The sequence below is a fragment of the Lissotriton helveticus genome, chromosome 3_1 (genome assembly GCF_964261635.1).
Source record: "Lissotriton helveticus chromosome 3_1, aLisHel1.1, whole genome shotgun sequence".
In the NCBI taxonomy this organism is placed as follows: Eukaryota; Metazoa; Chordata; class Amphibia; order Caudata; family Salamandridae; genus Lissotriton; species Lissotriton helveticus.
The window spans coordinates 469,676,788-469,700,639 of NC_136061.1; the positions used below are offsets into that span (position 1 = coordinate 469,676,788).

The following is a 23,852-nucleotide window of genomic DNA, read 5'->3' on the forward strand; positions in this document are numbered from 1 at the left end:
ATATATATGGCCTTTGTCTGCCCATTATGTATGCCAGCCCAGACTGAGACAGCTTTGATGCACACACATACAGTTCTTGAGCTGCTGTAGTTGGTTTGTCTGTCTTGTTTACACATCACACCCACAGTATTTCACACGTTTTTAAGGGACCAATTATTACATCTACTTTTAGGGGGTATTTGCCCCCAAACCCCAGATTTGGATTTAGTTTCATGAGGGTATTTACCCCAAAACCTAGATTTGCATCTACTTTTATGGGGGTATTTGCCCCCAACCATAGATTATCTGAACATATCTGTGACTATTTGCCCTACAACCCACATATTGCCTATACATTGCTGTGACTATTTGACCCCCAGCCACTCCTTTGTGTCTGATTTGCAGTGATGATTGCCTCCACCCCCTTGCCTCTACATTGTTGCAGGTATTACACTACCCCATGTACAACTGTAGTTTCACTGGTGCTTTAATTTATGTTAAATCACAATCCCATTCCTGAGCACAAATACAAATTTATAGAATCAAGAAGAGTAAATTCAAGGAATTGTCAGTACAAATCTTATATAGCCACAATCTTCTTTATTCTCTTATCTGATTCAGAGCATTTGGATATTTTACAGATGGATCCAGATGGATCCTTAGAAAGCACCTTGCTAGACAGATTAACCACTTGCACTTCACCCATCTGGTTGCTAGCTCTTGTCTGTTCTTGTTCCATGACGAGTATGTACCCTCTCTCTTTCTCTTGTTTCTTTCTCCTCCCCTCTTGCCTCTCTTTGTTTTCCTTTTAGATTTTGTTTCGGTGGTATTTCGTTCCTCTTGTTGCCCATTCTGATCCTTTGCACCTCCTTTAAAAAAGAATTATCAGGCAGTGCTACCAAAGGACCCCCACTTGGGCCCTCATCACCACTACTGGAGAAGTTACTAGAGGTTCTGACACTAATGCCACAGACTGATGGTGTTCTATTATCTGTACCAGGCTGATCTTTCCTGATTATATTGCCAAATCTGTTTGCAAATGTGAATATCCTACCATTTACATAATCGATTTCATCCCGCCACAGTTTGCAGGCCTTACGTTGTTTAATATCATCTTCATATTTAGCAAGTACTTCTTCTGAGATAGCAACATTTTTCTTTGTTGGTTTGAACATATTAAGATCAGCAATCTCCTTTTCTAAGGTGTCTACTTCCATAGCTGTTTTAGTGACTTTACGATCAGCGTTTTTGATCAAGATGTTCATTAATCTAAAGCTGTTATCATTAAGCTCCTACTCCCACACTAGAAGCAAATCTGCTTCTAAATCGTCATAATTGGGGTATATTTGTGCACGCAAACCCCGAGGGACTCTATTTAATTTCATGTATTGTTTAAGGGTTGCGCCGTCCGACCACTTAGAGATTTCACATTTTCTAAGCCTTTCCAATCGTATAAAATTGGCCTTAAGGACCTCATTTGTCCTAGGTGCTCCATAAGTCACTGCTCTATGTTATTTCTCGTATGCTGCACAGGGTGGATGCTGACATACCTTTTGTAATTATTTTTTAACTATTTCTGTAGATAAACATCTATTGGGTTGCGTGCTCATTACATTCTTTTGAGATGAGAATATTTGATTCCCCTTTCTGAATCTGTTCTTAGCTTTCTAGACCATGATATAATTGTGAGGTCCTTGGTGCTCCTCCGCTTTTGTGCACTTCTAGTGATATTTTTCTTCCTTTTTTTCATGGGGTATATATTTTGGCGGTCTTCCCTCTCAATCTTCTTGATTCACTAATGCACTTCTACTTGCGCTAGATTATTTATATTACTAATAATAAACTGTGGACAGGCAATTGTGAATATAATCTAAGTGTTTGTCTCTCATTGGTATTACTGTAGACCTGAGGTAGTCGATGGCGATATATCCAAGACGAAACACGTGTTGGCTACATCCCGACAATACCAACTGTGCACTTTGATGATCAGGAGCCATCTGTAAAATAGCCAAGGCTCAGAATCAGATGGGAGAATAAAGAAGATTGTGACTAGATACGATTTGGACTGACAATTCCTTGAATTTACTCTTCTTGATGCTATAAATTTGTATTTGTGCTCGGGAATGGGATTGTGATTTTGGATTCTGCTCTTTGTGTACCTTTGTGCACATAGGCCTTCGGGAAATGTGGTTGGCCGTTCCCCTACCATTCCCTTGAGCACTTACAAGACAAAATACGGTGCTGTGATTACAATTAATGGTATTGAGCAAAGTTTGACCTAACCACGCTTCTACATTATATCTTTAATTTAAGTTGGCTTTTGCAGTGTGATGCTGTTTTTGTGTGTGGATAGGTGTCGGACTTACCTTCTGCGGAGAGAGTATGGGGGATGACATGCCAGATAGGATACATGGCTGCACCGTCTCGTTTGCAGGATTCTTGTCACGATTCGTAGCTCAAATACTCCCCTTCCGCTCTGACGTATTGATGTTGGCGACCGATTCGGTGCATAGGAAGTACGCATCGTACTTGGGCATTCTGAATCGGAATTGGAAGAGCCTCCGGACAACACCATTCTGCGTTTCCAGAGGCATCTCGTTTGCAAAATTGGGACGGATTTGTATTGAATGAGTCGTACGGTATGAAAACGGATTTGGGCATCGTACTTCGTTGTTTGTAGGAACCGACTCTCTATACGAGTCGGCTGGAGGGTTTGACTCCGGATGGATCTGGGAAGGCCTTCCTAATGACATCGGAATCAGGCCCTATATGGGTGACATTTACTACTCACATGCCGATCTACACCAATGTATGGAAGTTGTTTGACACAAAAGGAGTGACATTTACAGTTCTCACTCCAATCTATACCAATTTGGGGACAATATTGGATATTAACGGGGTGATATTTACTATCCCAACTCCAATCTAAGACAACTTGGGGAAAGTGTTGGACACTGAAGGTGTGAAATGTATTAATTCCACTACATTCTAAAACATTTTATGCAAGATACTCTAAACTAAAAATGTTATATGCACAATCATTACGTCAAATTCACTCAAAATTTAAGATATATAAATTAGGTAAAATGCATTTTAAAAACACACTAACCAAAACTAAAAACATATATACTCATACTTGAATATTAAAATATAGAAGCACTTATTTAAATGTATTTTTCAAATGATTTACTACCATTTCTAAACTTGGAACCATAAAATAAAAAACAAAATCATAATCCGAAATTAACAATCAGAAAACTGGAGAAAGATATAACGCCATTTTTATAAATATAAGAGTAAACATTTTTTTTACGACATTATAATTGTCAATATAAAAAATGTGAAAGATGTTAACTATAATATTTTTAAAAACAATTAAAAGTCCACCTTTTTATGTAAATGAAATGTTTATATTTTTATTTAAATATGCATTTGATTTTGTACAACAAAATGGGTATAATTTATTATAATTAATATACATTTTAATTAACTAAAACTATTACCTATAAACATGAGAACAATAAAAAGGTATACATTCTAAAATAGCAATTTGTATACCATTAATATAATTATCACATTCATTTAAAATATCCACCTTTTAAAAATGTCCCTACCCTCATCCCTAAAAATTGAAAAATCCCACAATAAAATTATTATAAATCCATTGTTTTTTACAATATTAAAAACAATACTTAAAACAATATTTTTACCATTGATAATCCTGTCAATTATATTGTTCCCATTCCAATATTTTTGCCATGTTATATTCTCCATTACAGTCGGGCATAACGTATGATTTTGTCCTGGTCTTACGGGACTATGAAACCACAGTTGACGCTTTGTGCTTCTAAATACAGTTTTCACTTACATCTTTAGCATTGCATATCTCTGGTTCTGCTGATTGGATTTTTGTTGTTGTGGTCTCAAATCAGTATTACATTTTACTTTTTTTTCTAAATTGGTGTGGGATTTTTCCTGTGCTGTGTTTTCATTTAATAACTATATGAAGAGTTGCATAAATACTTTACTTATTGCCTCTAAGTTAAGCCTGACTGCTTGTGCCAAGCTACCAAAGGGTTAAGCACAATTTATTTTGAGGTGTGCTGAGATTTCTCCTAATAGTAGTTATGGCTGCTGCTTGAGTGAGGTATTACCCCAATCAGCCAGTAACTCAGTTTCCTACACCTACAATGGCAAGATGAAGAGATGAGCCCAGCAGCTTTATGTTCACATAGCAGATGAAATTGAGCTTGCAAACAGTTGAGTTTAGAATGCACAGTTTACAGTAGAACAAGGCATTTCCAATGACATCATTGATGCCATCACTGAAATTAACAAGGTTAATGTGTAATGGGGAGGATTTGTAAATCAATAAATATTTAAAAGCCAAGTCTATCAAAGGATGAGAAGTTTCTCATACTATGACTTGCAGTCTTCAGAGAATTTAAATGTTTTCAAACATTGATCACTCTTAAAAAGAAGAATCCATTTACTTGCCCTTAACAACTTTGATTAGTATTTGTTTAGTTTTTGTTGACATATTACGACTATTGAGATATTGTTGTTGTTTATTTTTAATGATGCAGCTGGTTGTGAAGAGGATCTAGGCTGGAAGGATGAGCCAGTGTAGATTTGGTAATAATGGTGGTTTACTTATGGTGCTAAATTTATTAGAGCCCTTGATGAGCCATGCCGCTGTAGTGCTTCTAGGATACCTTTCAGGGATGCGAGGGGGGTACTGAGCGATATCAGAACAGGGTGTCTCCTTCAGCCTGATGAAAGATAACTAAGGCTTGTCCACTTGTTTTCAAGGACACACATTTTCACTATCTTGAAGAGGGATATGGAAGCAAGCAATCTTTGTGTTCCTGGGTATTTGTTGCTTCAATGAAAAGTCTGTTTCAAGCGTGAAGTCAAGAGATCATTCATGGTCTGTCAGCTGTGAGGTAAAGCCTGCTAGGTATAAGGTGGACAGCCAGGAATGAACCGTAATATTTTAGGCACTGTTAGTGAACAGGAGGACCTCAGAGCTGCATAATGAGCAAAAAAGCATTACTATCAGTGTACTTGAAGAGGAGAAGTACAGTCATGGAAATGCACATGAGGATGCTCCACACAAGAAATAAAGAAATAGGACTGTAGTATCACAAATATAAAACCCCCACAAAAACACAAATCATTAAAACCATGTGAAGTGGATAATAAAATCGCTCTATAGAATCATGCTTGATGGACAATCACATTAAAAGGTCACTATTTTTTTCTTGATTCAGAAGAGTTAGTTTTAAATAAATTGAAATGTCGTCAAGTGACCATCAATCTTTTGGTGAAAGATCAAAAAATAAAACAGTCACAACTACCTATTTGGGGGTCGATTCCGATCCGGTAAAATGCGCTCCGAATCGTCGTATGGAGAGTTTTTTCCCCATACGAATCGTACCCGTAGACGTCCCGTACGTACGACGAAGTACGATCCGTACCAGGTGCCAAACTCCGTACGAGTCGTACAGGACTCCGTACGACTCAAATCTCCATACGAATTTCACTCGGAACCGGCTGTACGCGACATCAATACGGTTCGCGGCTGGTTTTTACGACCCAGCAAGTACGATTCGTGTCGGGTTTGCGCCGTACGACCCTTTTCCTACGGGAGCCGAAAACAGTCGTAAACGCAGAGTTCGCGCCGAAACAGGTACGGAACGCCCCCCCGGGTACGGAACGTACCCCCCATGATCGCAGGGGTACGCGCCGTACCCCTGTGATCATGCGGGGTACGTGCCGTACACCCAGCGTACATGGGGTACGCACCGTACCCCATGTACGGTGGGTGTACGGCACGTACCCCATGTACGCTGGGTGTATGGCACGTACCCCGCATGTACCCCACATGTACGGCGTACCCCTGCGATCATGGGGGTACGCGCCGTACGGTGTGTAGGTGATCGTGCGCTTTTCCATACGAATCGACGTGTACCGTACGAATCGCGTCTGGGTCGGCCGATCGGGATCGGAATCGTCCGGTCGTACGGCGTCCGTACGAGTCGTACGGAAACGGCTCCGGATACGATTCGTACGGACGGGGATTTTACCGGATCGGAATCGACCCCTTAGTGAAAAAATTGTTAAACACCTTTGAAGCTGCTAATGAAGCTGCTATGTGCTGCCTGGGATCTTAGCTCAAAAGATTGAAGATCGCTCTGGAGCAGGTTCTGAAAACGTCAGATTCTGTTATTGATACTGCTTTGAGGGAGAAGACCAAGGCTTAGAATCTGGAAGCTCTGGTATGTACTTTAGGTGAAGTTCTATTTGTTGTTGAATCATCTTATAGTGATTCTGAAGAATGTGGCCATTGCAGTCATGACCTCACTTTGCGAGCAAAATCAGTGCAGCTAAGAAAAAATGTAATTGTAGTGGGTGATGAATTAATTCATCCTTTGACTACATGAATTCCATATGGTCTTCCATTGTCCTTTTCTTTTCCATTCTTGTCCAAGGCAATCAGACCAGCCACAAAAGTGGGCTACAATTTTCAATATGAGATGCTAGGGAATTCTGTTGATCTCCACAGATTCTTAAACTTTCACACACACAAATTTGAAAAAAATATTTGTTTTTAGCCAATGTTTGATGTTAGCAGGACATTCTGTGTAAGAAAACATAGTGGGATCCCTAAAGTCACACCACTCGAAAAACATTTGTGTTTGCAGAAATGTCTTTTTTAAATTAGTTTCCCTGAGTGATGACCGATCGTGGACCCCAATAACACTGCAACCCACATCACCAAAATGGGTCAATTTTTAAGGTGAAATCTTGATGTCCCCATGTTGTGTTTTAAAGCCTTTCCTGTTGCAGGCAATTGACTCAACCAAAGAAGTGAGGTACCATTTTTATTGGGAGAATTGTAAGCATACAAAACATATAAACATGTTTTATTGTCTAATGAATTTCTCTCATTTTCTCCTCTTTTGGCATACAAATGTAAGCCAGTGTGCAAGAGAGAACACATGGTGCACAGTGCCTTCCGAATCACATGAAAATATTGGTGTAACCAGATTCAGTGATGTACAAATAATCATCATTCATAAACTCAGTAAGTAGGGCACATTTTGAAAATGTATAGGTTTCTTCTAGAATACTAATTTGTTATATTGTAGCATGTGTATTGATTAATCATAGGTACACAATGAAATATCCTTTATGAGCTGCTGATCATTGTTTGGCTCTGGGTATCACATGTTTTTGGACAACCAACAAACACTAGGGGGCCGATTCCGATCCAGTAAAATTCTCGTCCGTACGATTCGCATCCGGAGCCGTTTCCGTACGACTCGACGAGTACGATCCAGACCGGGGTATCAGGACGCGATTCGTACAGTCCACATCAGGTAAGGGCGATTCGTACAGAAAGCGCAGATTCACATACACACCGTACGGTGCGTACCCCTCCATGATCGCAGGGGTACGCACCATACCCCTGCGATCATGGGGGGTACGTACCGTACACCCATCGGTCATGGGGTACGCACCGTACACCCAGCGTACATGGGCTACGGTGAGTACACCCCAAGATCGCGGGGTACGGTGCGTATACCCCGTGATCGCAGGGGTACGCACCGTACACCTGCGATCATGGGGGGTACGCACCATACCCGGGGGGGGGCGTTCCGTACCTGTTTCGGGGCAAACTCTGCTTTTACGGCTGTTTTCAGCTTCCGTAGAAAAAGGGTCATACGTGCGTAGCCAACACGAATCGTACTTGCCAGTTCAGAAAAAGCCGCCGCGAACCGTACAGATGTCGCGTTCAGCGGGTTCTGAGGGAGATTCGTACGGGGATTAGATTCGTACGGTCCCTGTACGATTCGTACGGAGTCCAGCTCCTGGTACGGATCGTACTTCGTTGTACGTACGGGGGACGTTGCAGGGTACGATTCGTACGGGAAAAACGCTCCGAACGGCAATTCGGAGCTCTTTTTACCGGATCGGAATCGACCCCTATATATTCTTGCATTAGTAGGGAGAGATGAGTGTAAAACTATAGTACTTGTAAATTGGCTGTTTAGCCCAAAGATAACAGATGAAAACCTTACCATCTATTACTTTTTTTTCCTAATCATTTTTATTAAATATTATCAACTATTAGATTTTTTGGGAAAACCGTAATCGATCTACACCAATAACCACTGTCTGAATTTGGAGTCTGGATACTTTTCAGAAATGCTTACCTGTTCAGGTTCACCCATGGGATTCCACCCCAAACTGAAAGAGGTAGGATCCACAAAAAAAGAAGCATCACACAAATTGATTAGCACTTAGGGGGATATTCAAAAGGACTTATCTCTGATTTATCCCCACCTTAACGCATCAAAAGTGGAGATAGATTTAACACCTCATTCACAAGCTGGTGCAAACTGCAGACATCACCTGTAATCTCGCGATAACTACCCCAAAATGTATCGCCACAGTGGACACCACCAACTAACCCTAATGAGATGCAGAGCAGGCATTCATGTGCAAAAACACACGAAAAAACCACAACACCACTTTCACAACGAATTGCCAGATCTGCGAAGCACCACCAAAACATGCGATAAGCGGCGATAGCACCAGGGAATTAACACTTGCCATTTGCTGGTGTTAAGCAGGACAACTACCTGCAGCATAAAAGGGAGCCCAGCCAAGAGCCACACCTGAAGACCCACAGATGCCATGGAGACAATGACCATGCAATAGCAGGATGTGAGGAGAGGCATGGAGCAGGCATGTGCGAAAGAGGCAATTGATTAAGGAATGTGAACCTACCCAATGCCAGGTGTGGCATGGAGGTGCCGGACAGACCACAGGCCTCGGGATCTGGGTTCCAGTCTCGGTAACGACGCCAAACATTCTGTGATTCTGGGCAAATCGCGTATTCTCCCCGTGCCTAACAGAAAAAATGAATGTGTGTCCTCATGTAACGTAACTGGTGCTATGTAAAGCGCTCTGATATCCGATTCGGTTCGGGTCAAGTTGCGCTAAATAAAACTCAAAAGAAAAAAAAACACGGAAATGGCCATGTGGAGATCAACTACTGGTGCATGGAGTGTAGTGGCCAGTGTACGCTACCATGTCCCCACAGGCTGTGGGTCAGAATGCGGAAATGTCGCACGTTACATCTCCCCGTGCATGGCGTGCCTAGTTGGTTGGACCTGCGTATGCCATGCCTGTGTAGGTGTGGGAACAAAAAGCCGGTCGCACTGGTCATGGTTCTCATTTGGAATGGACAACGGGTCTGCCAGGGCGGTGCCTATCAGCCCGCCACGAGTCCTGTGCCAAGCACGGCGGGGCCTGCGTCCCTGTGCTTCTGCGGCACCCTGTGCCGTTGGTCCCCAGACCCGTCATGCCTGCCCCAGTGCACCACCGAGGCTCCGCTCACCTGCCTACACCAACGTGTGGCAAAGAAGGCCCACCCACCAAGCTCCAAGCACCAGTCCCATGACCTCTGCAGCCTCCGCAGACCATTGCTGCCCCCCCCCGACGCGGGACCACATTACTCCTTTCCATTGACATTACCCACCGGTGTCCTCTTTGACCCAGTAGGCCCCACAGGTGGAACTTTGTCTTGAGTCCTGAATGTTAGTATCCCCAAGTCCGTGGCAATGGCCACAGCACCAGACACCCTTCGATCAGTGAGGCATAATTCCATATGGCAGGCTTGCGACAAGTGGTGCCACTAACCCTGTTCAACGCAAGCCGGGTGACACATGGTGCCCCTAACCCTGTTCAAAGCAAGCCGGCGACATGTGGTGACACTAACTCTATTCAACGCAAGTCGGCAACACATGGTGCCAATAACCCTGTTCAAACGCAAGCCAGCGACACGTGGATGAGGACTCAGGCCTACGCTGCAGACCAGTAGGTCCCACATCCAGCACTTAGTAGCGAATCATAAATGGCAGAGTTCACTTTAGTAAACGCAAGGAGAGGTGTAAGAGGAAGATGCGGCTCAGTCTGGACGAAAGCCGGATCAGAGTCACGGAGGTGATCAAACACTATCAACAACTGACATGGTGCCATCAGCCCTGTTTACCGCAAGTTTGTGTCCCGTGATGTCACTGAACCTGAACTACGCAGGCCGGTGGGGCCATCCAACCCAAGCTGGCGGCACTTGGTGAATGGCCCGTGCTGCCCACTGCCTCAGGCCTACACTGCGGTCCAGTAGGTCACACATGTGGAACTGTGTCTTGGATAAGATGTGGAGGAGTGAACACCATTGGAAACGCCTCCTCGCAGGCGACATCCCCTAACAACACTGGTGCCACCAACTCTGTGCTCAATGAGTCATGGGCACTATCTGGTTGGAACTTGGTGGTGGCTGAGTCCATGGCCTGGTGGTTTCCTTCATCTTCATCTGGCTGGTCCGGACTTGGTGTCCGACATGTGTCTGTTCCATTCATCTCCACCATAGTGACTGTTTCAGCATGGTCCTGCCCTCTGCATCATGCCCTGGGGGTACACCTTCCACTTTCCACCGAAACACTCCACAACAAGATCCTTTTACATCTATGGAAACCTGCTCTGCACTTGTGACCCCATCCCAGTCTCCCGCAGGTCAGCGTCCTATGGCAGTGGGCCCATGTCGGCCACTGTGCATCTGGGGCCACTAACAAACAATGGATAAATGTGGCCGTGTGCACGTGCTCATAGCCATTCACACCCTCTGAGCAAGTGTGTCCATGTGGTCATTGTGTCATCATGATGGGCATGGGGCTGCAACATCGCAATGTTCTGTCTTCAGCAGACGTTACCATGTCACCTCAGCATTGGCATTGACCATGGACATGTAGCTGCACACGCACCCTCCCACATGCACAAGCGGCATGTGCAGGTCCGGCATACATCAGGTTGGCGCAGGGGAGTGCTGATTTGGCAGGGTGTAGCAGGGCTTGGCTCGGACCTGGCCTTGGACATGAAGTGCAGTAAGTGTGCCTTTGTGTTGGGGTGTCGCATGCACCAGGAGGGCACTTCCATACGTATGGGGACATATAGGAGCGCAAGACCGCTCGGGGCCTTGGCACATGCATGCAAAGTGTCATTTTTTTTTTTTAAATATCTTTATTACATTTTTATATTTTCCAATACAATAGTGTACAGGCATCCATGTGTATCTCCTTTCAGTTACAATAGCAGTTGCTCGACAGCAGTATATATAAAGCAGGACATTACTGTTTCACTGTTTCCGTGCCGTTTCCTGTTGTGGCATGATGCTACATGTGCGTTATTAGGCTACCTTGGGCTCCTACAGCCTGTACAGTCCATCATATCCAAAAGGAGGGCCAGAATAACAGTATATATTGTGTCATTTTGTAGTCATACATGGTAATACGTGAAGGCAATAGTACATGCATATCAAGGATTTACAGAACTTGGCTCAGCCCTTTATTAGAGGCAGGTATTGCATCATAATCAAATAAAAGAGTGGATATGCAAATGTCAGGCCTGTATGCATAGAGATTGATTCTCATAATAAGATAACTACATTTTAACAATAACCCACACTAAAACAAAACAAAACAAAAAAAAGGGGGTAAGGAGGGGCGGACGTCAGATGACCGAACGTGCATGTAGCAAGTGTTTACTGTGTCAAATGAGCATTATCTCAGCCAGGTATATCGCGCTGGTATAAGGTGTGAGCCACCACTCCCGTCACCTATGCCGTAACATGTCTTTCCTTTGTGTGAAGATGACGTTTGACAGGTGTTATATCCGTTTAATGTCTCTGAAGAATATGAGGGCCTCACCTAGTTCAACAGCAACAGTTAGAGTGGCATAGAAAGACAGCACGTCCTCTACCCCTGAGTGGAGCCTATGTGTCTGGTCCTGCTCTCTGCGCCGGTAGTGGCCGCTGCAATGCGGCGTCCGGAGGTGTGAGTGTTCTGAGCATATCATCCCAGGTCTGTGCGATGGGGTATTTACGCAGCCCCGCCGTATCTTCCCTATGGAGGGTAGTGCTTTCCGCTCATGCTCAGACTTCAAAGGATTTGACCCAGTACGATACCTCCGGTGGATCCTTGTGTTTCCACCTCTTAGTTATAAGGCGCTTCGCTGTTATGAAGCCGAGGTCCCAGAGCCTGGAGCTCCCCCTGTACGTCTTGGTTCTCTTACACAACCCCAGGATGCAGACCTCCCACGTGGTAGGTGCCTCAGTGTTAGTGCAGCTAGCAAGTGTTTCCGATACTGTACGCCAGTAATGTGTAAGCAGGGGGAAAAACCATAACATGTGTAATAGGTCGGCTCCTAGAATGCGACACCTCGGGCATTCAGAGGAGTTGATATTAAAATATTTGTTCATTTTATCCGGTGAAAGATACGCCCTGTGCAATATATACGTTTGTATAAGTTTGAATCGAGCATTTCGTGGTATATGTGTGGCATTAGCCAAAACTCGATCCCATTCTTTATCTGTCCAGGGGCGGCCTCTGTCTTCAGTCCAGTATGTGCGGAGTTTGTGTAGCGGTTGAAGTACATGGGCAAGCAAGGCCTGCACCAGCCAATGTATCACGGGCAACCCCTCCCCCATTACATGCAAATATTGCAGCAACTGATGTGTCGGCGGTTTGTTAGTCAAATCACCCCACGACAGTGTGAACGTCTGCGTAATGGCTGCATGCGGGATGAACTGGCCCACCGGCAAACCACTCTCTGCCGACAGTGTCGCAAACGGTTTTAGTGTGCTGTACGCGTATAGGTCCCTCAGTGTCTCCAACCCCGCCGTCCCGCATTCCAAATCAGACCAAAAAACTAATCCTTCTAATTCTCTAAAGATCTTCACAGGAACATACACCGGAATGTTTGCAAAATAATATAGTAATCTGGGTAGTACTATCATTTTGGCCAAGGTGACACGGCTCAACACATTAAGTGGCAAGGTCTTCCAGAATTGTACTTGTGACCGTATTGAGGAGATGGCACGGACTAGATTACCTTCTAATATGTCTACTGGGGTACTGTAAACATATATACCTAGGTATCGGATCGTGGTCGGATACCAGCTGAGTGTAGTTCCCTCAGTGTGGAGATCTCACACGTAGAATAACAGGTCGTCTGCTTATAAGGACACCGTGTACAACCCATTGCTCAATGGAATGCCCCAGCCTGCGCCACCAACTCGGAGGAGCGCTGCCAATGGCTCCATGGCAAGGGAAAAGATAACGGGTGCCAGAGGGCACCCCTGCCTGGTCCCCCTTCTTACCCTGATTTTGTCTGACATGAGTCTGCCCGAACGAGCCCGGACTGTAGGGCGCTAATACAGCAGTTGTACCATCTGCAAGTAGTCATCTCCCAGCTTGTATTTGCGTAGGACTCCTGCGAGGTAAGGCCACTCCAGCGAATCAAAGGCCTTCTCCAGATCTAATACTAGACAGCCAGATCTGGGCCAGATTTCTGTAGCATATTTTTGAAATTCTAAATAGTCATCGAATATTAAGAGAGGTGCTTCTCGTGGGCACAAATCCATTCTGGTCTGCATGCACCAGACTTGGCACGAATGGAGCAATTCGTCTGGCTAAGGCGGAGGCTAGAATTTTATAGTCTGTGTTTAGCAGGGCCAGTGGGCGATAAGAGCCCAGGAGACCAGGCTCCCTACCCGGTTTCAAAAGGGAGACCAGTCTTGCTTCGTTCTGTGTGTGGGTAAGCGTTGAATGTTCTAGCGCTGCTGCATACACTCTTACCAACTCTGGCACTAACACATCTGGGTATGCCTTATAGAATTCAGCCAGCAGTCCATCAGGACCCGGCGTCTTTCCATTCGACAAAGAGAAGATACTGTCTCTGATGTCTTCCGGTGACAGAGGAGCACCTACTTCCTCCTGCTGACTGTCTGTGAGCTGCGGCAGTGTTATTGTAGATAGGAAACTCTGCAGATCTGCATCTGTAGCTCTCAAGTAGGATTTGTATATCGTGGAGTAGTGTGTCACAAATGCGCGGTGGATATCATTTTGAGTGTATACCATGATTCCCTGTGTATTCTGTATTGCTGTCACTGGTGCTGGAGTCATGTCTTGCCGTATCAGCCACGACAGTAGTCTGCCAGACTTGTCTCCCATATGATGGGTACATGCAGAGTGTGCTGCGTAGTTGAGATTACGGAGCCGTTCACGCAGCCTAGAGTGTTCTTCCCGAAATTGTTCCAGATACCAGTATACAAATACCAGTATTGCCCTCCAGCGCTTCCCCCTCCCCGCAAAGCGAGCCAGTCTCAATGCGCGTGTTGTCTGCCTCCAGCTGTTGCCGCATACCTACCTGTGCGCCCACGCACCCCCCCCTGATCACAACCTTGAATGCGTCCCATTCTACTGAAGGTGTCGTAGCGTGCCGGTATTCTCCTCGAAATACTGGTGGATAGCAGCAGCTAGAAAGTCACGGAAAGGAGCATCTAAGAGTATGTCTGGCTGTAGCAGCCATGTTGGAATTGGTGGGCGGGGGTACTCCCATGCCAAATCTAAGATATGTCAGTTATGCTCAGAATGCGTCCGGCCCAGAGAATAGACCGCCGACACATATGGGAGCAGTACATCCGAGAGCATCGGTCTAACCGCACATGCAGATCATGCGCCCCTGAATAATAAAAATATATCCTGTCAAGGGGGTATCGATTTCTCCAGGCATCACTCAAATGCCACTGTGCTGCCCAATTAGTCAGTGCCCTCATAGCAAGATGTGTGCCTGTGCCCGGGAGGGGTGGAAAGAATCGATCTAGGGACACGTCGAGAACACTATTGTAATCGCCCCCAAGCAGCATGGGGATGTCATGCCAAGGTGCAAGAATGTGTGATACTCTGTTGAGGAACACAGCCTGATCCGTATTGGGAGCATATATCGATGCAAGCACTATTTGGCGGCCATCTAGCGCACCCCTAACTATTACATACCTTCCCACTACGTCCACCAGTGTTTTTGTTATTGTGAGTGGAACGCCCGCTTTCACCCATATTAACGCGCCGCGTGCAAAAGCTGAGTAACATGTGGCGAATAATTGACCACGCCAGCGGCGGTGTAAGCGCTGTATCTCTACCTTGGGCACATGGGTCTCTTGCAGTAGGGCGATTTGTATGTGGTGCCGCTTGAGGTATGAGTAAATCTGATACCTGCGTGATGGCGAGTGCATACCCCTCCCATTCCATGTATCAATTTCAAACAAAGACATAAACCCTGTAATACATCAGGTGAGGGGGTGTCCGCGGCAGCCCATCAAGCACATACATTTTATATGACTTAGAATTGCACATTCTACCTAGCATAACAACACCCAGCACATGATATTGCAGGAATCTCTTCGACTCAAATGACGTCCCACCAAAAATCTCAAAGAGAAATATGAACATAAATAATACCAAAAGGGCGAACATGCAACTAGCAGTCGTCCAAACCTCCAGTTGGAGATAACAGTCAAAACAATACTGGGGTGTACTACAATCTGCTCTACCTTAGTTTGCAAGCTACTTGTCAATCGCCCTAGAGTCCCCCCATGCACAGGCAGAACATACAATAGAGAAGAGTAAAGTATATACGTCAACTTAAGGGTACATTTTCAGTGGGTCATGCATATAGATGTCCATAAAGTGACAACAAGCTGTATCGTGTATGTCACACCACATTCTACATGGAGCTCAGTAATAGTACCTGCACTGATTCACCATACGGGGTCCCAATAACGTACATCTTGAATGTCTATGCGGCCATTGACAACATGTCCCCATTCATGCAACTCAATACCTTAAGGTGTAGTCCACACCAATACAGGAGCTTGTAGCGTTTATAAAATCAGGTCCGCCGTCTGCGAAGTGACATCCGGCTGGTCATTTGAGTCCTGTGAATTCTGCAAGCCATAAATTTGTTCATCGTCACTAGTCAGGTCATGCTTGCTGGAATTAGATGCATCTTCCGTCCGCAGCGAGCCACTCATTTCTGCTATGGCTTGTAGAGCATCCCGTTGCGGATCAGTTCTGACCGTGGGCCCACCGAAGGCAAAGGCGGCGTCCCCTTTCGCGTAGGTCTGTGCTCCCTCAGCTGACGGCGAAACGGGCCTTTTCAGTGTTGCAGTCCTGTCCTGGGGTCCCGCACCAGTGAAGGTATCCAGCCAGTCTTCCTCTGCCTCCGAGGTTTTAAAAAAGTTTGTTTTATCACTGGCGCCCACACGCAATCTGGCAGGGAACAGCGGAGAGTATTTCAGGTCATTTTGATGAAGGCGCTTCTTTACTGTAATGAATGAGAATCTCTGATGCTGCACCTGGAAGGTATAATCTGGAAACAACATTATCCTGTGATTGTCAATGTGAACATCTTGGAGCTTCCTGGTTTCCTGCAATACGGTATCTCGGTAGTTAAGAATCCGAATGAGCAGGGGTCGCGGAATTCGAGCCAGTAGGGGGAGGTCTCGTTGGGACTCTATGGGCATGTTCAATGACGAAGTGCAACGAAAGGGATCCCTCCAGTAGCAGACCTCTGAGCCAATCCTCTACATGCAGGGCAGGTTCGTTCCCTTCCCATTTTTCCGGTACACCTACTATACGGATGTTGTTGCGTCGAGCCCTTCCCTCAGCGACCTCGTCTCTGCCTTCTAGAAACTCAACGTGATTCAGCAAGTCTTGTACATTCTTATCCGTCTGTGCTACCTGCAGCCGGACGTCAGCCAGTGTAGCTTCTAGCGCAGTGGTATGGTCCGCCAACTTCCGATGATCCACATGCAGGTGAGTGAGGTCAATGGCCACCTTGTCTATTTTACATTCCAGGGAGGTGCGGGTTTGATTCATAGTTTCCTCCAAACGTTCCATTGGAGCAAGTACTGCGTCCAGCTTGCTTGCGGTCTGATCCGCCATCCCTTGTTTCGCCATGTTGTCTGATTTAGGCTTGGATGGTGTAGGTATGGCTTGCACTCCTCCCGGTCCAGTCCGCGCTCGGGTGCCGCTCGACTTATGGTGCCGGATGTATTCGCTTACTCCTTCCTTGCAGCCAGGAAAAGTGCAGTATGGTGTCACCAGGGCTCGAGTGCTTCTTTGGAGCTCTCCACAGTGCCAGCGGGGTGTGGTTAGTAAGCAGCAAGCAACTCACGGTCGAAGCAGCAGGCCCCGCTCACTACTCCCCAACACCGTCCCCGCGATCCAGTCATCTATTCCTGTATTCAGCCACGCAGACCTCAGCTATTGAGGTTGCAGCTGCATGTTCTGCAGCAGATGAACAGGCCAGGACTGTATTGTGGGACATCCACTCGCAAACACCCACCGCTTCTATCAGAGCCCATTGGACACGCCAGAGGCAGCCTAGTCGGACAGCAGCAAGCCGGCACCAGCTGCACGGTGGCCGTCAGTGTAGTATCGTACAATGCACCGCTGCCTCAGGCTGCGATAGCCCTGGCCCCAAAGTCACCTCTTCACGTCTTCACGATGACGGCCTGGTAGGGGCGCCAGCCACAGGCACTCCTCACATCAAACACCACAGGAGGGCCTCCGGGGGTAGTGAAACTCTGTTGCTTAGTACATTAAAGGAGAATGCCTTAACAGGGGCATGGGCAATTACGCGAATCCAACTCCTGCTGATGGCGCTCACCGGCGCTGGTGCAGAACATCGGCGCGCAGCGGGTAGCTCCTTGGTAGGTGGGGCCCCCGTCCTTAAGTAGCAACACTAGTGATGAGTCAGCCACAATGGCCTATGTGATGTCACAGCACTGCGCCCAGAATCAGGGCTTTCATGCACAGGGGTCGCCTCCACTACACCTTCCCAGCGTTCAGAGGGAAATAATGGTAGCAGGGGGGGTCAGCCGCAGCTCCCTGCACAATAGCGGGTGGTTCAATTATCCCAAACCCTCCCCGACGGCGGCAGCAGTAGCAGACTCTCAGTCAAGCTATGTCCCCAGCCTGTCAGTAGAGGAGGGGGAGCATCTTCTCCGTGTCCCTTAATCAGTAGCGGTAGCTTGACAGGAACAAATGGGGACACACGCACCTCAGCTCCTCAACTGCCCCAGCCATGAAACATAGAGCCAGGCGATTGCAAGACCTGGAAAAATGCGGGTGATTCCTCCGGGGCATAAACGCCTTACTTGTCTTTCCCAGCAACGATCAGCAGGACGTGAGGGTGGGTGCTCACAGCGGCGTGCCCGGGGCCTCGGGACGCCCACCATGCCTCCCGAGCAGCAGCCATTATGGGAGTCAGGCTGCATGCAGTTTCTCCTCTCGTGGCACGGTGGACGGCTGCCGGCTCCGTCTCGGACACAGCGGTGTGGGCGGACCGTGCAGCAGGGTTCCCACGCAGACACCCTACTGCCCCGTGAGCTTCAGGGCAGCAGGCATGGTCTCAGTCACTGGCAATCCACTTCCTTTCACCTCACCATTACTTGCCGCCCCGAGGGTGGGGTCAGGCCTCGGGTCTGCATAGCCGATGCCGACCGCTCCGAGGCCACACCGCAGGCAACCCCTCCAGTCAGCAGTGTCACAGCAGGCTCAGACAGGGCCAGATTTTCATCGCCGCATCTGGACACCTTCTGGCATGCAGACCAGTTAATCACTGTCCCTAAAAGTGACTACATACGGAGATATTGGCCCGTTCAGAGGAGCCTCCTACAGAGCTCTACCCGAACACGTCTGTCTCCATTATAGCCGTAGCCACGCCCCATTCATGCAAAGTGTCATGTCTATCAGTCCTGCGGATGCATGAGTCAGTCGACTGGCCTCATTTGCAGCGCGATCACAGCCAGCCATGGGCTGTACACCTGTGTCCTCCCTGTCTGGACCATTGGCCTACACTCATGTGGCCGCACACCATCAAAGGCCAGCGTCACGTTGTTGTTGGCATGCCGCTGGACATGCGCAGACAGGCATTACAAGGGTGTGCCGTGGGAGTGCACGTGATGCAACCATACAGCTCACACAAGTGTGGGGGCTCATGGGAGAAAGGAGCAGCTGTGTGGCAACAGAACACACAGTGAGGCCTCTCATGTTCCACATGCTGGGCATTTCATCCATGATTCCCTGGGTCGCAGATGTCCCACTACACTCACAACAGGCCTCTGTACACCTTGTGTGTGCATGCAGATGGTGAAGTTACTGTGGGGATGAAATGTCCTTTGTCTGAACTATCAGGCAGTAGCACATCTGCAGCTCCAAGCAGGAACTAGCATGTGGCCAGCACCCCTGACAGATACGATAGCATTTGCTTGCAACTCCCACACTACGCACTGCCCGACATGAGACCAACATGTAGACATCCCACACGCAGAAGTCCTTGGCCATAGTTAGCGTGCGTGAAATGGCCTTCACACGTACTCCCACCCCAGGCCTGCACAAGTTGCACACAGACACTGCTCATTGTACTGAGCTGTGCCATTACATCTACAGGTCTGGCGCAGGGCAAGCCAGTGCCACTACAAGTAGAGCCACTGACGCAATGGCAGAGCATCCGGACACATGCCCGACTCCAGTCACTAGGACCTGTACAGTGCACGTCTGCTGCATGTACTTGGGGCACTGCCGTTGGCAGTGCTGCAGATCAGTTACCAGCTGAACTTCCGCCTTGCGGATGTCACCTGCGTTCAGCCTGTGTTGCCTTGTGGCTCGAGCATATTTGAGTGGTCCGTGGATGTCTGCCTCTCCAACGTAATGGTAGATGACCTGGATTTCGACATGTGTGTGCACCCCCTGTTGGCCCATGGCCAGGAGTGTCACCGTGATGCCCGTTTATGGCATGCATGGATGTTTGGCGTGCAGGCTGGAAACTGGGCTGGGGAGATTGCACGAGTCGTCGTATGCATTGAGCACATTGAGCACAACCCAATAGGGCTTTGGTGCTCATTGGGCCGAGTGTTTGGAGTGAGCACATCTAACCGGGTCAACTTTTGGATTATGTTGACGACATGTCAGATGTGTTGGACGACTATCACTCATTGGAGCTGTTGGCCTACGCTGCTGCACTCGCGTTCATGGACGAGTGACAAGGTAACTGCAGCCACAACTGGATGCGACCCATTGCACATGTCCCGACGCCTGGTTGCAGGTTGGGAATCTGGTCACATGTCCCAAGACGACAGTGGACATGGCTGCATTAGCCTGGTCTCATGATCCCAGTACGGACAACCGACATGCGTTGGCACAGACTTGTGTTGGTGATAGATTCCCCTGAGGTGGACATGGCTGCTTTCCTACAGTCCTCATTTAGGCATGATGCTGAATTGGTATGTATATCATGCCACTTCTCTTGGCCGTACTGGCACGCACTTGTTGATAAAGTATCCGCACTTTCACGTGTTTTATACTGTGTTGTGTCTTGATTTGTATGCCAATATGTGTGTCACAGACTCTCTGGCTCCCTGCCATACATGCATTGCTACCCCATCAGGACTGTGGGTTTGTACTTGTGCATTATCATGTCCCTGTTTCGTGGTTTGCCAGATGCTTTTGGCCATTTACCGGCCACAGACGAGTGCACTTGTGTCCTGTGTTGTTTGTGCAAATGTTGGTGTTTGAACCACATTGTGTTCGATGTTGGGGTGCTCTGCTTCCTATGTGTGTGTGCTGCATTGTGTGTGAAATGTCCCTTCAGCTCTGAATTGGCTCACCCTTCTCCCTTTACGGCAATGTGGTTTTCAATTCTGTGTGTGTCGCAGGCCTGGCGGTGCTTATCCCTGCTTGGTTCATCGCCTGTTTTTTGGTGTTGTGGTTTGTGTTTTTATCTCAGTCGAGGTGGTTGTATCACGGACATTGGCCGCAGTTTCGGAAGACTATCGCATAGTACCGCCTTGTTGTGAATTCCACGTTGACATACAGTTATTTTCCGGCAATAGGCTGCGATGTGTAAAGTTGCGTTACCATTTTTTGGTGATGTTTAGCACACGTTCTTGTGCATAGACCCCTTAAAGAGGTGCAAAACCTGTGGTAAAAAAATGTTTTCACAACTTTGTTTGTCTCTGAAAACTGGCAATATGTTGATCAAAGCACAAGACACCTTTTGTGTATGCCATATAAAAAAAACAAAAAAAAACAGGTTTTCATGCACATCATAGTTTTCCTATTTATCCAAATAAAAATTAATGTTGCTATAGTTTGGCTATTCTTTCTGTGCACTCCAGGGGAATCCACAAACATTGAAGCCCTCTAGAATGCCCATCATGGTGAATACATACATGTGGCCTGTATTCCTTTTGAAGAATAAGACTTGAGCTCTAAGTGCATCAAACAAACACTCAGCATTTGGGTTTAGGGAGAAGGCTTAGTGGAAAGCTTCAGCAGCTAAGGGGTTAATTCAGAGAGAGGTACCTGGGTATATGTTGATAGAATAAATGAGGACATATAATGTGTTCATGGAAGGTGAGCTGAGGTGAGCAAATGAAGAGCATACATATTGTGAGTATGTACTTTAAGAAGAGATAACAATACGTGGAGTAGAAGAAAAAAATATGTGCAGCGGAAGTAAAATTAAGCTGCAGAAAATTAAGTCTTAAATAGCTGAGAAGCAAATATGGTTACCAATTTCAAGACATAAATTATGTTAGCACGTTACAAATGTTAGATCAAAATCTATTTTTGCTCTAAAACTGCATTTAGCAATAGCAGTACAGGTTAGCAGGAATAATGCATTACTGACTGAATCGCTCAAGACTCAATTCTACATTGCTTGACTTTGATTGATATAGGGAATTTAGGAGGTACGTGCATTCACCTTTCCAGTAGCTTCTCCACCTACATGTCCTACAGCTGCATACGTCATAAGGTTAATAAAAACAGAAGCAATACCTCCTTCCTGCAGCTGTGTTGTGATGTTGAATTCGCACTGCTCTTTGGCTTCCAAGAGAAGAAAAATCTGTTCCTCGGTTGTGATCGTGCCATCTGAATCAACCTGAAATGAACAAAGCAAATGTGAAACACAGTAGTGATTCAGTACATTGCGTTGATAAGGTATCTTTGATGAGCAGCAATGCCATCTACTGCAATTAGCAAGAAGTGCATCACTAGGTTTGTTCATTTTTTTTAACGATTCTTAATGCCCAATTAAGAGTTCCATGGTACTGGTGGAAGGCAAATGCCGCACATCTAGGTACTGACTGTAACTAGGCAGCAACACCCCGCTAGCACACTGCCATTACTAGTTAAATGCCACCTGAAGGCAAATAAGCCTGGGAACACTGAAATATTGAGTGGAATTCCACATAGTATTCCTTTTCTGATTTGGTTAAATCACAGATATATCTCATACTCTAGAGGCCAGATTTTGATGTAAGACGGACCTGAGTCTGCCCTACATCAATTGGGTACTGGGACCGACCGACCTCCTGTCACCGGTCCTAACCCAGCAAATAGGATACGACCGAACACTGTTTGGCTCAGTCCTGTTCTTTACAATAAGAGCATGCAAACGGACTGCAATTCATGCTCTCATTGTAAAGAGAAGAGGTGCATTTCATCCCTACTCCCCATAGCAGGCACCTCAAGGTGTCTGCCACGGGGTGCAGGCATCAATGGGAGCCACCCTATGTGCCCCTCGGCCGCCATCCAGAGGCCTAACACTCATGGGGGCCATGCTGGGAGCATCCAAAGTCGACTTCAATGGCCTTTTAGTGTCAAAAAGGCCGGCACTGAAAAGCTGTTGGAATCCGACATTGTAATCCCTTGGGTGGAAAGAGCAGCCCTTGGGATTACAGGAGGTTTTTCGAACGGCAGACAGGATCTCCGAGCCCATCGGAAGTCATTTGGAAATCCTATTTGGATTCATTTCCAACTGACTCCTTCCAAATGGATAGGTTGGAAATGAATTCAAACTGCTGATTACGATACTGTAGAAATGGCTCTGACCGAGAGTCGGAGCCATTTCCTACGGCATCGTAATCGGCCCCAAGGTTAGTATCAAATGTGTGTGGAGGCTTCTATGTGGGGTGAGGGTGGTGGTGGTGATGGGCAGACATTCATGGTTCACCAAGACAGCTATAAAGTCAAGTGAAAGGAAAACTAAACAAACATTCAACCTTTCATAGAGGAGAGTCCCTCCGATCCCCATATTCAGTTTCAGTGGAATAATGGCTCAATTAAAAAGCATCAAAAAAACTGCACTGCTATAGCAAAGTCCCAACTTTTAATCAAAGCTTAGATGGAGTGAAAGTTGGTGGAGAATAATTTTGAAAATGAAGGCAGCAAAGTGGGACTAGAAAACTACAGAGGTGTAGCAGTTAAACTTACTCCGGGATATGAGTAGAGGCAGTGTGGGAGGTGGATGAAGGCATACCCCTGCTCTTAGAGGAAAGAGCTGTGGTTATAGAATTGTTTATATGTAATGAATCAACTTTTCCTGCTCTGCATAATTTTTTATTTTGCTCTACATTGCAAAAATGTGTGTATGTGTTAAGCTGAACTCAGGCAAGACAGAGGTCCTCCTCCTCGGGTCCACCCCTTCTGCCTGGGATGACTCCTGGTGGCCGACTGCACTAGGAACAGCCCCAACACCCACCAACCACGCACGCAACCTAGGAGTCATCCTCGACTCCACCCTCTCCATGACAAAGCAGGTCAACGCTGTCTCCTCCTCCTGCTTCAACACCCTCCACATGCTACGCAGGATCTACAAGTGGATCCCCACCGAAACAAGAGGGACGGTCACCCAGGCCCTCGTCAGCAGCAGACTAGACTACGGAAACGCCCTCCACGAAGGAGCCTCGGGCAAACTCCTGAAACGGCTCCAACACATCCAGATGCCTCCGTGTACCTGATCCTCGACATCCCTTGCCGCAGCCACTTCACACCCCACCTGAGAGACCTGTACTGGCTCCTTGTCACAAGAGGATAACCTTCAAGATCCTTATCCATGCACACATGGCACTCCACAACACCGGACCAGCGTACCTCAACAGCCGACTCAGCTTC

General features: G+C 46.9%; 1 protein-coding gene across 1 annotated transcript in view; it reads right to left on the reverse strand.

Annotated features, from left to right (window-relative positions):
* The window catches only part of PTH2R (parathyroid hormone 2 receptor), a 1,143,807-nt gene that overhangs the window by 805,626 nt on the left and 314,329 nt on the right, over nucleotides 1–23,852 (reverse strand). The window contains exon 2 of the mRNA XM_078683683.1: nucleotides 21,735–21,837. Coding sequence (XP_078539809.1) covers nucleotides 21,735–21,837 — 103 coding nt within the window. The remainder of the gene's footprint in view (nucleotides 1–21,734; nucleotides 21,838–23,852) is intronic.